The sequence below is a fragment of the Poecilia reticulata genome, linkage group LG1, assembly GCF_000633615.1.
Source record: "Poecilia reticulata strain Guanapo linkage group LG1, Guppy_female_1.0+MT, whole genome shotgun sequence".
Classification (NCBI taxonomy): Eukaryota; Metazoa; Chordata; class Actinopteri; order Cyprinodontiformes; family Poeciliidae; genus Poecilia; species Poecilia reticulata.
The window spans coordinates 1,772,535-1,784,924 of NC_024331.1; the positions used below are offsets into that span (position 1 = coordinate 1,772,535).

The 12,390-nt window shown below is 40.9% G+C and overlaps 1 protein-coding gene across 1 annotated transcript in view; it reads right to left on the reverse strand.

Moving 5' to 3' along the window:
* dchs2 (dachsous cadherin-related 2) overlaps positions 1 to 11,113 on the reverse strand; it is a 29,695-nt gene extending 18,582 nt beyond the window's left edge. Inside the window, exons 1-8 of the mRNA XM_008404349.2 lie at positions 9,298 to 11,113; positions 7,074 to 7,133; positions 6,755 to 6,986; positions 5,520 to 5,756; positions 1,008 to 2,036; positions 747 to 934; positions 338 to 437; positions 97 to 266 (exon numbers count right to left, since the gene is read on the reverse strand). Of these exons, the coding sequence (XP_008402571.1) occupies positions 97 to 266; positions 338 to 437; positions 747 to 934; positions 1,008 to 2,036; positions 5,520 to 5,756; positions 6,755 to 6,986; positions 7,074 to 7,133; positions 9,298 to 11,028 (3,747 nt within the window). The 5' untranslated portion in view covers positions 11,029 to 11,113. The remainder of the gene's footprint in view (positions 1 to 96; positions 267 to 337; positions 438 to 746; positions 935 to 1,007; positions 2,037 to 5,519; positions 5,757 to 6,754; positions 6,987 to 7,073; positions 7,134 to 9,297) is intronic.
* Between the last annotated feature and the right edge of the window lie 1,277 nt (positions 11,114 to 12,390).

Consider the following 12,390-nt stretch of genomic DNA (forward strand, 5'->3'; position numbering starts at 1 on the left):
GAAGGAAGGAAGGAAGGAAGGAAGGAAGGAAGGAAGGAAGGAAGGAAGGAAGGAAGGAACGAAGGAAGGAAGGAAGGAACGAACGAACGAACGAACCTGTATGTGAACCACTGCTGTGTCCTCCAGAGATGGGGCTCCACCATCCCTGGCTGTTATCTTCAGAGTGTAAAATGGTTCCGTTCTCTGACTGAAGAGCTGCGTGGTTCTGATGTCTCCATTTTTACTGTCAATCTCAAAGTGCTTGAGACCATTCTCCTCTGATCCAACTGAAAGAGAACAAGAACATTCAGGATCTCACTCATGTTTCTACGCAGCAGAGAACACGTTTCACACTCACCTGTTACTAGTGAATGGGTGACGGTTCCATTCTCTCCAGCATCCAAGTCTTTGGCAAACATGTTGGTCACCAAGAATCCTACAGGTACACCTGCACATATCTGCAATGAAGACAAAACGTGAATAATACGTACATGAATGCACATTTAGAGATGGTTCTGCTCTGGTTTTCTGTTGCTGTGTGTGGCGCCACTTGAAGCTTTAAATCAGTTTGAGCAAAGATTTTATTCACTTTATTCAGTTCTTTGCTACTTTGTAACACACACTTCAGTTTAACACAAGCGCTAACATAATTTCAGTATAAAGGTGCACAAAAACCCACAGTAAAAGCATTTTAACTCTGATCAGAACCAAGCTGTGATTCTCCAAACTCAGTTCGTTCATACTGCCGTCTAAGTCAAATTTCTTACAGGAACATTCAGCTCTTTGTTGGAAGGCAGATGATTAAACTGTGGAGTGTTGTCATTGATGTCAGTAACCAGGACATGAACATTGGCAGTGGCATTGAGACGAGGGTGACCTTGGTCTGTCACCATAACGGTCAGGCTGTGCTGGCTGTGTTGCTCCCGGTCCAGCGCCACCCAGTTGATGATTTCACCTTAAAAAGAGAAGAGAGAAATGAGTGAGGAGAGGAAACAGCTGGCTGGTGCTGGTAATGAAACCATTTTTACCTGTTTTAGCATTGATGCGGAAGTATTTCCCATCTGAGAGGAGGATGTAGGACAGCTGGCTGTTCTTCCCAGAATCCTTATCTTTGGCTCTGACTGTTCCCACCAGGCCTTGTGGAGATGACCCCTCTGATACAGTGAAGTAGTACACATCACTGCTGAACACTGGGGGATTGTCATTGACGTCCAGCACCAGTACAGTCACCATTGCTGTTGCTGTGACATTGGCCAGTGAAGCCTCTCCGGAGGTGGACAACACCTGAAAACGATATCTTGACTCGGTCTCAAAGTCAAGATTCCTGGAGAGATACAACCATCCAGACTTTGGGTGGATGCGAAAAGGAGGCAGAGGGAATCCAGTTTCGGCTTCCAAGCAGTAAGTGAGGCCTGAGTTTGAAGTGTGAGACCCTCGGGTGCGGTGCGCCCTCACCTGGATGACGCGGGAGTCTTTGCGGTAGCCTTCCCCTATCTCCACCTGGTAGACCAGCGTCTCAAAGGCCAGGCTATCATCTGCAGCTGTGTGGTCAATGTTAACCGAAAGGGTCAGGGTGGAGCTCAGGGAAGGTTTTCCTTCGTCTTTCGCCAAGATTTCCAGGTTGTATCTTTGATGTTGGAGCACATGTAAGCTTTTATTAAGTCTAACCATTCCAAGGTTTGAGTCAATGGCAAACACTTCACTTCTGCTGCTTTTCAGATGATACTGCACTATGCCATTGGCACCACTGTCATGGTCATGTGCGTGAGCGATGAACAGCACTGTTCCAGGCCGAGTGCTTCGAGAAACAGTGATGGTGTCTCTCCTCTTGGGAAACACAGGGGCATTGTCATTGACATCAGTGATGGTGATGTTGACCTGGGTGGTGCTGTAAATAGGAGAAGTGTCTGTGTAGGACTGAAGGAACAGCAGGGCATAAGGCTGAGACTCATGGTCCAGAGGTTTGATGGTATTGATCACACCAGACTTTGGATGGACAGAAAACCAACTGTGAAGGTTTCCAGAAGAGATTCGGTAAGAAACGGGCTCTGTAGCATCTGGAAAGACATGAAATAAAGCTTTTCAATACACTATGGAGTTTTATCTAGACTTTTTTTATTTTTATTTTTTACCAACAACCTGTGGCAAAAACACAATATGTTCCCATTTCTAGATGCATTTATAAATTATTTCTTGGCCAACTACAACTGATGAGAAAAAGAGAAAAAATAAAACAGCCACCATATAAAGAAAGGTTTTAAAATACTTGCTAACAACCTGATGATGAAGACAACTTAGAATCATAATAATATAGAAAATGTATTTAATTGAACTGATTTTATTTGAATGGGACAATGCATATTAATGAATGTACCACATTGCCACAAATACAATGTGGCAAGTAAGTGAGACCTGAGTTTCACTCAAGTCTCACTTACCTGAAACAAGCATATAGGCCTGTTTCTTAAATGACTTAAATGACATTGCCACAAATACAATATGGCAATGTAGCAAGATGCGAATTTCTGTCTGTAGTCCCATAAAACAAAGAACACAACATGCAAAAAAAAATAATACAATGTTATAAAAAAGAAAACTACAATAAAAATAACAAATAAAATCAATATGGAAGTAGGCATTAAAGTGCTAGTGTATTATTATTGTAAAGTTGAACAAAATCTGTCTTAAAATAGTAATTGAAATAAGAGACGTCTGACTGAGGTCAACCCCATCAGGGTTACTATTTACAGAAAAAAATAATGTCACATGTTGCGAGATACAGACTCTGTACAACCAGATCACCAACATGGATTCATACTTCTTATGAATATAAACACATTATGTTTCTCTATCTTTACAAAGACTAATTCATTTCTATAGCCTAACCCTGACCTTTACTGTAAAACTAACCATTTCCAGTAACCCGAAAACTAACCTAAACTCAATTCACGCCTTAGTCTTAAACCTGACCTATGACCCCAAAACAGAACAGCACAAGGAAATGGTCCTTATAGTTAACAAATGTAAGTTCTCACACACACGTGCACACGATGGCACGCACACACACGCACACGCACACACACACACCCCCACACACAGAGTACATTAATTACATTAAAGGTCAGAAAATCCCAATAATCTCAATCATCTCCTCAGTGTGTGTGTTGCATCTCAACACACACACTGTTTCAGTTACAACCTACTGAAACAAGCATATAGGGCTTAACATTGGCGGCCCCTGCTGTTTCTACTTTAGACTGAAGTGTTAGTCTGTAAGTTGATTAGAGAGCCTTAAATGACTGTCTGGTGTGTGTGGCTGAGTGCTTTAACTAATGAGTTGTGTGGAGCAGCATGTCTATGTAAGAATAATCCTGGAAACCTTCAAACACGCATATTTATAAAACAGAGCAAAAAAATTGTACATAATAAGCTGTCATGATAATATTATCAGTCATGGTAAATAATGTCGATTTGACATGTGTATGATCAAAGAAAACAATAGAAATTTCTCACTCCTTTTTTTATTCTGGATGTCGATTCGACTGATATCTCTGTAATTGTTTTTGTCACAAACAATACAAATCCTGTCTAATCCCATTTTGTGTCACCTTTCATTGCCCTTCAAATGAACTATTTTTCATTTTATACAATCAGGATCTTCAGTCGTTTTGGGTTTTCCTGGGCTTGTTGTTTATTTATATATTTGACTTAAGAATTGTAAATCACATTTAGTTCAGTGTGCTTGTAGTTATTTCAGTGAAATTATGTTTATTATTATTTATTCAGTTTGCTCATTTTCTTTCATCTGTAGATTTGAATTTTTCAGTTCCCCTGTTGGTGTTTGTTGTGTCATCTTCAATCCCGCTGACAATGTTTTTGGAATTGTTTTTTGAAATGAATGCAAACTTCTCTTTTCCTTAATGGGATATTTCAGTGGATCTTGATAAAACTCAAGGACCAAACTACCTCCAGTCAGTACTATTTTAGTTTGAATTTTTTTTCTTTTTCTCTGACTAATCCCTAAAACCACAGCATTTTAAAAATAGTAGAACATAATTTGTTCCTAACAGCTTTGGTTCTGGATGCAAAGGAGAGGAACCATCAGACGTCCAATGCCAGAGTCAGATGTAAACAGCTGGTATCTGAGGTTCAACAGATGTGTCAAAAATTCCTTATTCACAAAGTGGAGAGTCTCAGGGACCAGAACCACAGGTCTAGAACCACCTGTCTGAACCCTGAATGGTGACAGAAGAAAACCCAGGCTGAGCCTCCTGCTGCAGGGAACACTGTGTTGCTTAAAGCTGACTCTTGAGACGAACAAAACTGAATTAATGTTTTCCAGAAAATACTACCAGATCACAAAGTACCATCTTTACTACTCATGGTGTGTAAATGATTAGAGGAGCTGGTGGGTGTAGGATGGCACCAGAGTAAAATCAGTTTGCTCATTGCTGGTCTGTAGAAGAACCAAATGATGTCCAACTGAGCCTCTCCTCAGAGTTGTAACATGATGCTTAATTATTTTGTTTTTCTGTTTTAATGTGTGTGTCTAATTAGGTTTGCTTTACAATTTGATTGTACTGTATTTTTTCCATGTAGTTTAAAAATACATTGTCAGCACAACAGTTGCACCAGACATTTTAAGCATGTGCATACTGTATTCAATTGGACGGTTTAGATTATTAAAGGGGCAGTATTATGTGTTTTCCAAGCACATAGTATTGTTTTATAGTCCAATCAAGTAACTATCTTAACTTCAGTTATCATTATTGAGTTGGTCAATTGGGTCTCTGTCTCTTTAAAAACTCTCTTTCTGAAACTCCGTCTTCAGGAAGCCGTCACAATATGGCTCCTCTATTAACCCTTTAACAAAGTTTTTACCAGCGTTTCACTGAGAAGCAGCTCCTATAATGAGCTCAACTGATGCACAGTTCCACCAGGTGTTGGCTAATTTCTGCTAGCTAGTCTGAAGGAGCTGAGTGGGAGTGAGGTGTTTTGCGCAGTTGAATGGTGGCTGTGGAGATTAAAAGATTTCTCAAACATGCATAAAAGAATCAATGATGTAAAGTTAAAAAAAGTTACATTTTACATAATACAGCTTCTTTAACATTGAGGTGCTTGGGTTCAGGAAGGCAGCTAAGCTTAATTTATTTTGTTTAATCTACATAAAAAAAACTATGTAAGTCACAGTGTTAACTAAATAATCACTTAGATTTATAATATTAGTTCATACTTTTGCACCAGATATATTGTGATATATGTGCTTGTGCACACATATAGTGCTTGTGCACACATCAGGAGAAGCTGTCTAGAAAACACCCAAAGCTTGAGCAGTTCAGCTCAGCTTGGTGCAGATACTATTCATTTCCATTTTATTCATAAATCATGGAGAATTAGATGCAAAACGCAGATGCAATTAACACTAAAGGCAATGCAATACTGCTGTCCAGTATGTGTAATTGGATTTTCAGCATGCAATAAAGTAAGTGTAATCTGATTACTACTGCTTACAGACGCCTTCTGCTTCCTTCTCCACTCACCGCTCAGGCTGCTGGCCTCCACTGTTCCCACAGATGTTCCCAGCGGTGCGTCTTCAGGCACTGTGAAGGTGTAGCGCGACCTCAGGAACACAGCGGGAGCCTCAGCACTTTGGACAACGTTGATAGTGACCTCTGCGGGTCTGGCTGAAGACAAGCCGTCTCCATCCTGCGCTGTTATTAGGATCTTCATGCTGGCTGCACCCAAGTGTGTCAGAGAAGAGTTCAAGAAGAGCATTCCTACAAAAAAAATCAGAAATAAATCAGATAGAGTTTGCTTAGTATTTTCATTTAACTAGGATGATGCAAAAATAACAGATTTATCTAGCTGTTTTTTATTTCTTTAATCTAGCTCTCTGAATAATAGTCAAAATAACCACTTGATGTTAGAAAGTGGCATTTAGACTGTTGTTAAACACAAGTTGATGATGTATTTTCTTTTTTCGCAACTTTTAAATTCTTTTGTAGCTGTACATAGACCTGGTTTTACCCCCAGCCACACTGGGATCCAAAGCTTTTAAGCTTTGTGCTCCACCCCTGCTGAGTGGTGACACTTGGAATCATATCATTGGGATTTAGAGCAGCTAACAAGGCGTTTATCCCTGAAAACAACTGACACTCAAACAGGTTGCTTAAACACAAGTGAATCTGTGCAACAAATCAAGCTTAGAAGCCACTCTGATAACATTTTATATGCAACTCTAAGTTAATAAAGGAGCTTCTTAGAAGAACAAGCTTTATAAGGTGAGGTAAGGTGGGAATTCATTTAAAATAAGTTATTTTAGATAAATTAGCAAAGTGCTCAACAAAATAAAAATGTTAAATAAACCTAAAATGTTGAGCTAAGATGTTGATGTTGCTCCTAATGCTGGATTAAATAGTCAAAAACAAAACTATATGTATTGAAAATGAAGCATAAAGCACAATAAAAGTGTCCAATTTAAGTAAAGGTGTTTTTTTTTAAAGCAATAAAGATTTAAGTAACAAACATATTGTTCAATAGCAACTATATAAGAGGATTGGTCCTTGTTGACATTAAACTTGGCTGGTGGATTGATAATAGAGTAAATCTGAGATTAAAAATAATTTGTTCATTCAAGGGTCTGCAGTCAATCATTTTAAAACCGTTTCTGGAATGAACTGGTGAACAGTGTAGTGATGACAGAGGTGGGTGTCAAAACTACAGACAAAACTAATGAAGTATAGTTTTACAGTTTTAAAATATAAATATAGTCCACCTGTGTGTCTATCCAGTGTAAACAAACTGGACATGTCTCCTGGATGAATTTCGTAGGTAACCTGTCCGAACCGGCCGGAGTCCTGGTCCGTAGCGATAACGTTGACCACCTCGGTACCAGGCGGTGCGTGGCTGCTGACGCTCACGGTGTACTCCTCAGGGCTGAACACTGGAGGGTTGTCATTTAAGTCTTGTATCTCAATGTGAACATATGTTTGAGCACTCAGGCCTCCCTGAACGAGAAACAAAAAGAGTTAGAACTAAGAAAATTTAAGAAAACTTTGACATCGTCTCTCAATCATGACATTGATTCCACTCACTGGATCTTCAGCTTTGATTAAAATGTCATGGACACTCGTCCCGTCGTCCCGATCGATATCCTGAGAGACACACAGTTCTCCTGTGTGAGGATCGATTTGGAAAAGAGGATGACTTTCCTGACTGTCGAATCCATCCGACAGGAGGGAGTAGAGCAGAGCACCAAACTCAGGGCTGTCTGCATCCGTGGCAACAACCTAAAGCAAAGATATATATATACTATATGGGGATGTCAAAATTATTTTCATTTGGGGCCACATCAGAATCATGACTGCTCTAATGCCCTCTAAGGGCCAGTGGTGCCAGAATGAAAAGGCAACGTGATTTGTCTGGACACATCGGTCCAGACAAATCACGTGCCTGATGTTTTTTTTTGTGATGTTTGTGAAAAACAGACATCTGCTTTGTTTTTCCTAAAGTGGATGTTTTTCTTTTATTAAAAATGAGGATTTAACCATTTAAAAAAAATCTGTCCTAAACGATTGTATCAGTCAGGTGATGTTTAAATACAACAGTCTTCACTCCAGGTCACCAACACACTGATACAACTCGGCTTTTTGAATAAATATATGAGGAAAAACACATACTACTCTCACAATGGTTAAAAAAACAGGTAAAGTAAGTTATTTTTAAAATTAAAATTAGATATTTAATTAATCCATTTGATAATAACAAAATCCATCGTGTATTTTTCCATTTTATAAAATGTTACTTAGTTTTGTTTTAATGTGTTCTCATCTAATCATAGTTGTTCTAGTCTGTTTTAACTCCACATCTCTGGAAATTGTGAATCATATAATGAGTTATTCCATTGGTGAAGGCCAACATAATAAAAGTGCAAAAAAAAAAAAAATCTTTGAAAGTCAAAGGGCGAGGAGTGTCATCGCTGTATAGTTCAAAGAAACATCATCACAGTAAGAAACACCTCAGTACCGACAGCTTCTTTCATGTCCGCCTACGACCATGACAAGAGGCTGATTTACAGTGAGGCAGATCATTTCCAGGCCATAAAGAAGATAACGGCTCAGAATGAATGAACTCTGATCACGGGACATTTTACAGACATCAGGCCAGAGTCTAATGAAACGTGGACTAGAGCACACTGATCACCAACACATTGATACAACTCGGCTTTTCGAATAAATATAAGAGAAAAAACAACTGACGTCTCACTTATTCATGTACTCACTAAAGGAATGTTGTATTCATTTATAAAAACAGAACTACATAGTCCTCACCTAATGCAAAAGTCCCTTCACACATTACCTATGATCAATTCTTAGAATCAATTCTGTGCTGTGATTAGAGAGGTTTCTTTTGTGATTGGCATATGTTGGTGCCGGGCTGCAGGAGAGTGGCACGGAGCATCGAGTCTGTCATAAGAAGGCCATGAAGCTGAGCTGAAATCCTGGGATGTAGACTGTGTTGTTGGTGAAACAACACTGATGCCTTTGTGTTGTCAGACTCAGAGCTACTTTTGTCTCAAGAGTTGAAAAAAAAAATCCACTCAGCACAAAAAGGACTCGACTGTGAGGATCTCTAGCTTTCATTTAAAAGCTGAAAATGTGAGGGTAGAAAAGTAGTTTTCAAGTAGGGGTGCATCGATAAATCGACTATTTGATAAATCTCTCAATTTTGGGAGATCGGCCAATACTGACACGTAAAGCCGATCTGGTCGACTTCAGAAAAGGTCTAAAAATCAGCCACTGTCCTCTTCTGCTCTGCTGTGAGAGGTTTGACTATTAGACCAGCCCACCAGATCATGTCTGCAAGTTTGCAGTTAATAGTCACCCCACTTTTGCTGTCTCAGCAATTTTCTTGCTATATTTAGCAACATTTGAGACAAAAAAAAAATCAGTATTTGCCAAAATCAAATTAGCAGAATCGGCAGGTCAGGCTTCTTAAAGATTGGTGATCGGCCAGAAAACTGCAGTCAGAGCCGCCCTAGATTCAAGGCTTCAGCTTAAAGTTTATTTGATTATTTATTTTAGTTGCTGGTCGATCTAAGTTCCTACCCTCTTCTATGATAATAAATCTATGATCATGGCCTCTTTACTTAGGCTGCTACCCCTGCGACCCGACTCCGGATAAACAGAAGAAGATGGCTGGATGGATTTTAGTAACAACAAATATTGTAAAAAAAAAAAGAAAAAAAAAAGGAGAACCTAAGAATATAGATTTCAAAATTGGAACATACAAATTTTAAGATAGCTAGCTAGAGCATACTTGTAAGAAGCAGCTTCCAGCGTCCATGTGCTCAGGTATGGACACGTTGTAGAGCTGCTGCTGGAACACTGGCTCGTTGTCATTCACATCCTCCACCAGCACTGTGACTGTAGCTGTAGACGACAAACATGGCTCCCCTCCATCCTCTGCCAGCACCAGGAACCACACCTCCATCTGAGTCTCCCTATCGAGGCCTGCGGCTGTGGTAACCAGGCCAGAGGTCAGGTCAATGGCAACCAGGCCGTCCTGGTGTGACTTCAGGATGGAGTATCTGATGTTTGAGTTGACGCCTTCGTCAGCGTCCCGGGCCCTTGTTCGTATGAGGGAACTCCCCTCAGGAGCATCCTCAGCAATGTTGACAGTGTACACTTCCTGTTCAAAGACCGGCTGGCAGTCGTTGGCATCAGACACCTTCAGGAGGAGAAGTGTCTCACTGCTCAGAGGAGGGCTTCCAGAATCAGATGCTTGCACCTTCAGCTCATACAGATCCTTTCCTTCCCTGTCCAGCTCAGAGTTGACACACAACGCAAACAGAAAATCATCTGTTTGCTTGAGGGTAAACTTCCCATCTCCTCCCTCAAGAGATACAGTGATTCCATGCTCCTCCAGGTCTGGATCTGACACAGAAATCCGGGCCACGTATTCTCCAACGGCGGCTGCCTCTGACACCACAGCTTCTCCTGTCTCACTGAGGAACAGCACACTGATGGTGGGGCTGTTATCGTTGATGTTAAGCACCTTGACACCAACAAAGGTGCTGCTGTACTCAGGCTGAGCACCGTCGTCTCTGGCTCTGACAATCAGCTCGTGAAACGGTTGAATTTCAAAATCCAGCGGCTTGTTCAAATAAATAAATCCTGTGGTTTCGTTAATGGAGAACACATGGTTATGGTCACTCTGCCGCCTATTGATCTCATAAGTGATCCTGCTGTTGTCACCCAGGTCACGGTCGCTGGCCAGCACCTGGGAGACAATGGACCCGATGGGAGCATCCTCACGTACTGAGCTGTGGTATTCACTCTGGTTGAACACAGGAGGGTTGTCATTCTCATCCAGGATGCGGATGTCAACCTGGACTGTCCCAGTTCTGGCTGGGATCCCCCCATCAAAGGCCTCAATGGTCAGAGTGTAGTAGTCCTGTGTTTCTCTGTCAACTCTGCTGTTCAGGACCAGATCCAGGCTGTGCTGCTTCTCAGATCCGATTCGAAAATCCAAATGGAACAATTCTTCCATCTCACTCTCTCTGATCCTGTATCCCCGCGTGCTGAACTCCCCCTCATCCCGGTCTGCTGCGCCTTCAAGCGGAAAGCGACTCCCTGGTGGGCTCAGCTCTGAGATTCCCAGCTCCACTTCCTTTCTGGGAAACACAGGTGAGTGGTCGTTCACGTCCTCCACCTCTATCCTCACCCGTATCATCTCTCCTGTGAGAGTAGCTGCCACGAACTCGTACCGGTCTCTGCTTTCCCTGTCCAGGCCCGCCACCGTGGAGATGATGCCCGTGTCCGCGTCTATCTCCAGGTCTCTGAACACATACGAGTCTCTGCTCTCTGAGATGAAGAAGCCGGTGCTCGGCGCGCTCAGGACCGCTCCCAGATCTCCAACGATGGTTTTAGCGGGCAGGCCCTCCTTCACGGACAGGGTCAGGTTGAAGACCCGTCCGAGCGACTGCGCGCAAAACAGCGCCAGGAGGAACACCTGGAGGAGCGCAACTGGCGCATTCCTTTCGCCCATGACTCGTTCACTCTTTGGGATCCTTTCAGTAAAAGGTGAAGAAAAACGACATCTTTTTCGCGTCAGTCGCGTTTTAAAACCACTGTAAAAACAAAAGCTGGTGAACTTATCTCGTATTTTCGCAGATTCCAGTAAATATCCATTTGTATTTAAGGTGTTTTTCCAGGAAAACTGAAATCTTGAACTTCTGGCACGATACTGCGTAATTCCGCTGGAACATCTCACACAATGCGGCACATCCAAAAGTCCAGTCTGCGCACTGATAGCTCCTCCCTGCAGGCTGTAACACCGGGCCCCACGCAGATCGGCCCCATCTGTGGCCGTGATTGCTTCAAATGTAATTAGGACAGCAGATGACCCTGCTGGCAGGTGGCCTCAGATCTGGACTAGAAACAGGAGACCAGAGAGACAGAGACCGTGTAACCCTATCGGTTATGGAGAAAATCTGTGATTACTCTTATCAAATGAAATGAAATGAGGGCTATAAATAAACTTCGAATAGTTTAACATAGTTCAACAAGCTGTTTCGCTTTGGCAAGAGTGTTGAAGAGGCTCCCTCTGCTGGTGAAAAATAAATTAAATTTTTATTTTTAAGGTGTGAGTGCCACACAAAAAAGAAAAAAAAAACCTCTATATATTATATATATATGAATGAATGAAACGTGAACCAGATTTAACGCAAAACAAATACTTATAAATGTATAATTATTTTTAACAACAGCAGGAAAAACTAACTTTTTATAATAGTTGCGTTTTATACACCATTGATTTATTTTAAGTGTTTGCACTAATACACTCTGTTCAAAATAAGATTTATCCAAGGAAATGTTGATTATTAAATTGTCTGACTATCCTCTAATTGTTATGCTATGCACTTCCACACAGTAGACATTAAACTCAAACTTAAGTCTTTACATCTGTTAACTGCACCTCTGTGCAAATTCATCCCTACAAATGAAATATTAAAATATTTCCTTACCTAAATGTGGAAAATGACTTCCTAATCACTCCACCCTGTCTAGACGTACATTTATCTGATCCTCCTTTAGTTGAAGCCTGTAATATTCTGCATCTCTGATATTGTTAATCTGCAGTTTATTCTCCAGTTTTATTTTCACCTCTTGCAAGGAGGCATGTTACATGTACATTTTGTAAAAAAATTTAAATTATTATGCTACACATCACTTTTAAAATCACAGCATATTTTTTGTAAAGGCACAGTATTTTATGTTGTAAATTTGCCCTTACTGTACATTAATTATTCTTAATAGTTTTTTTTTTTTGTAAATCTATTTGCTTGTACACTAAAACTGTCCCCACTGAGGCACAATAAAGGTTATTTCTACTCCATTGTCCATAAAA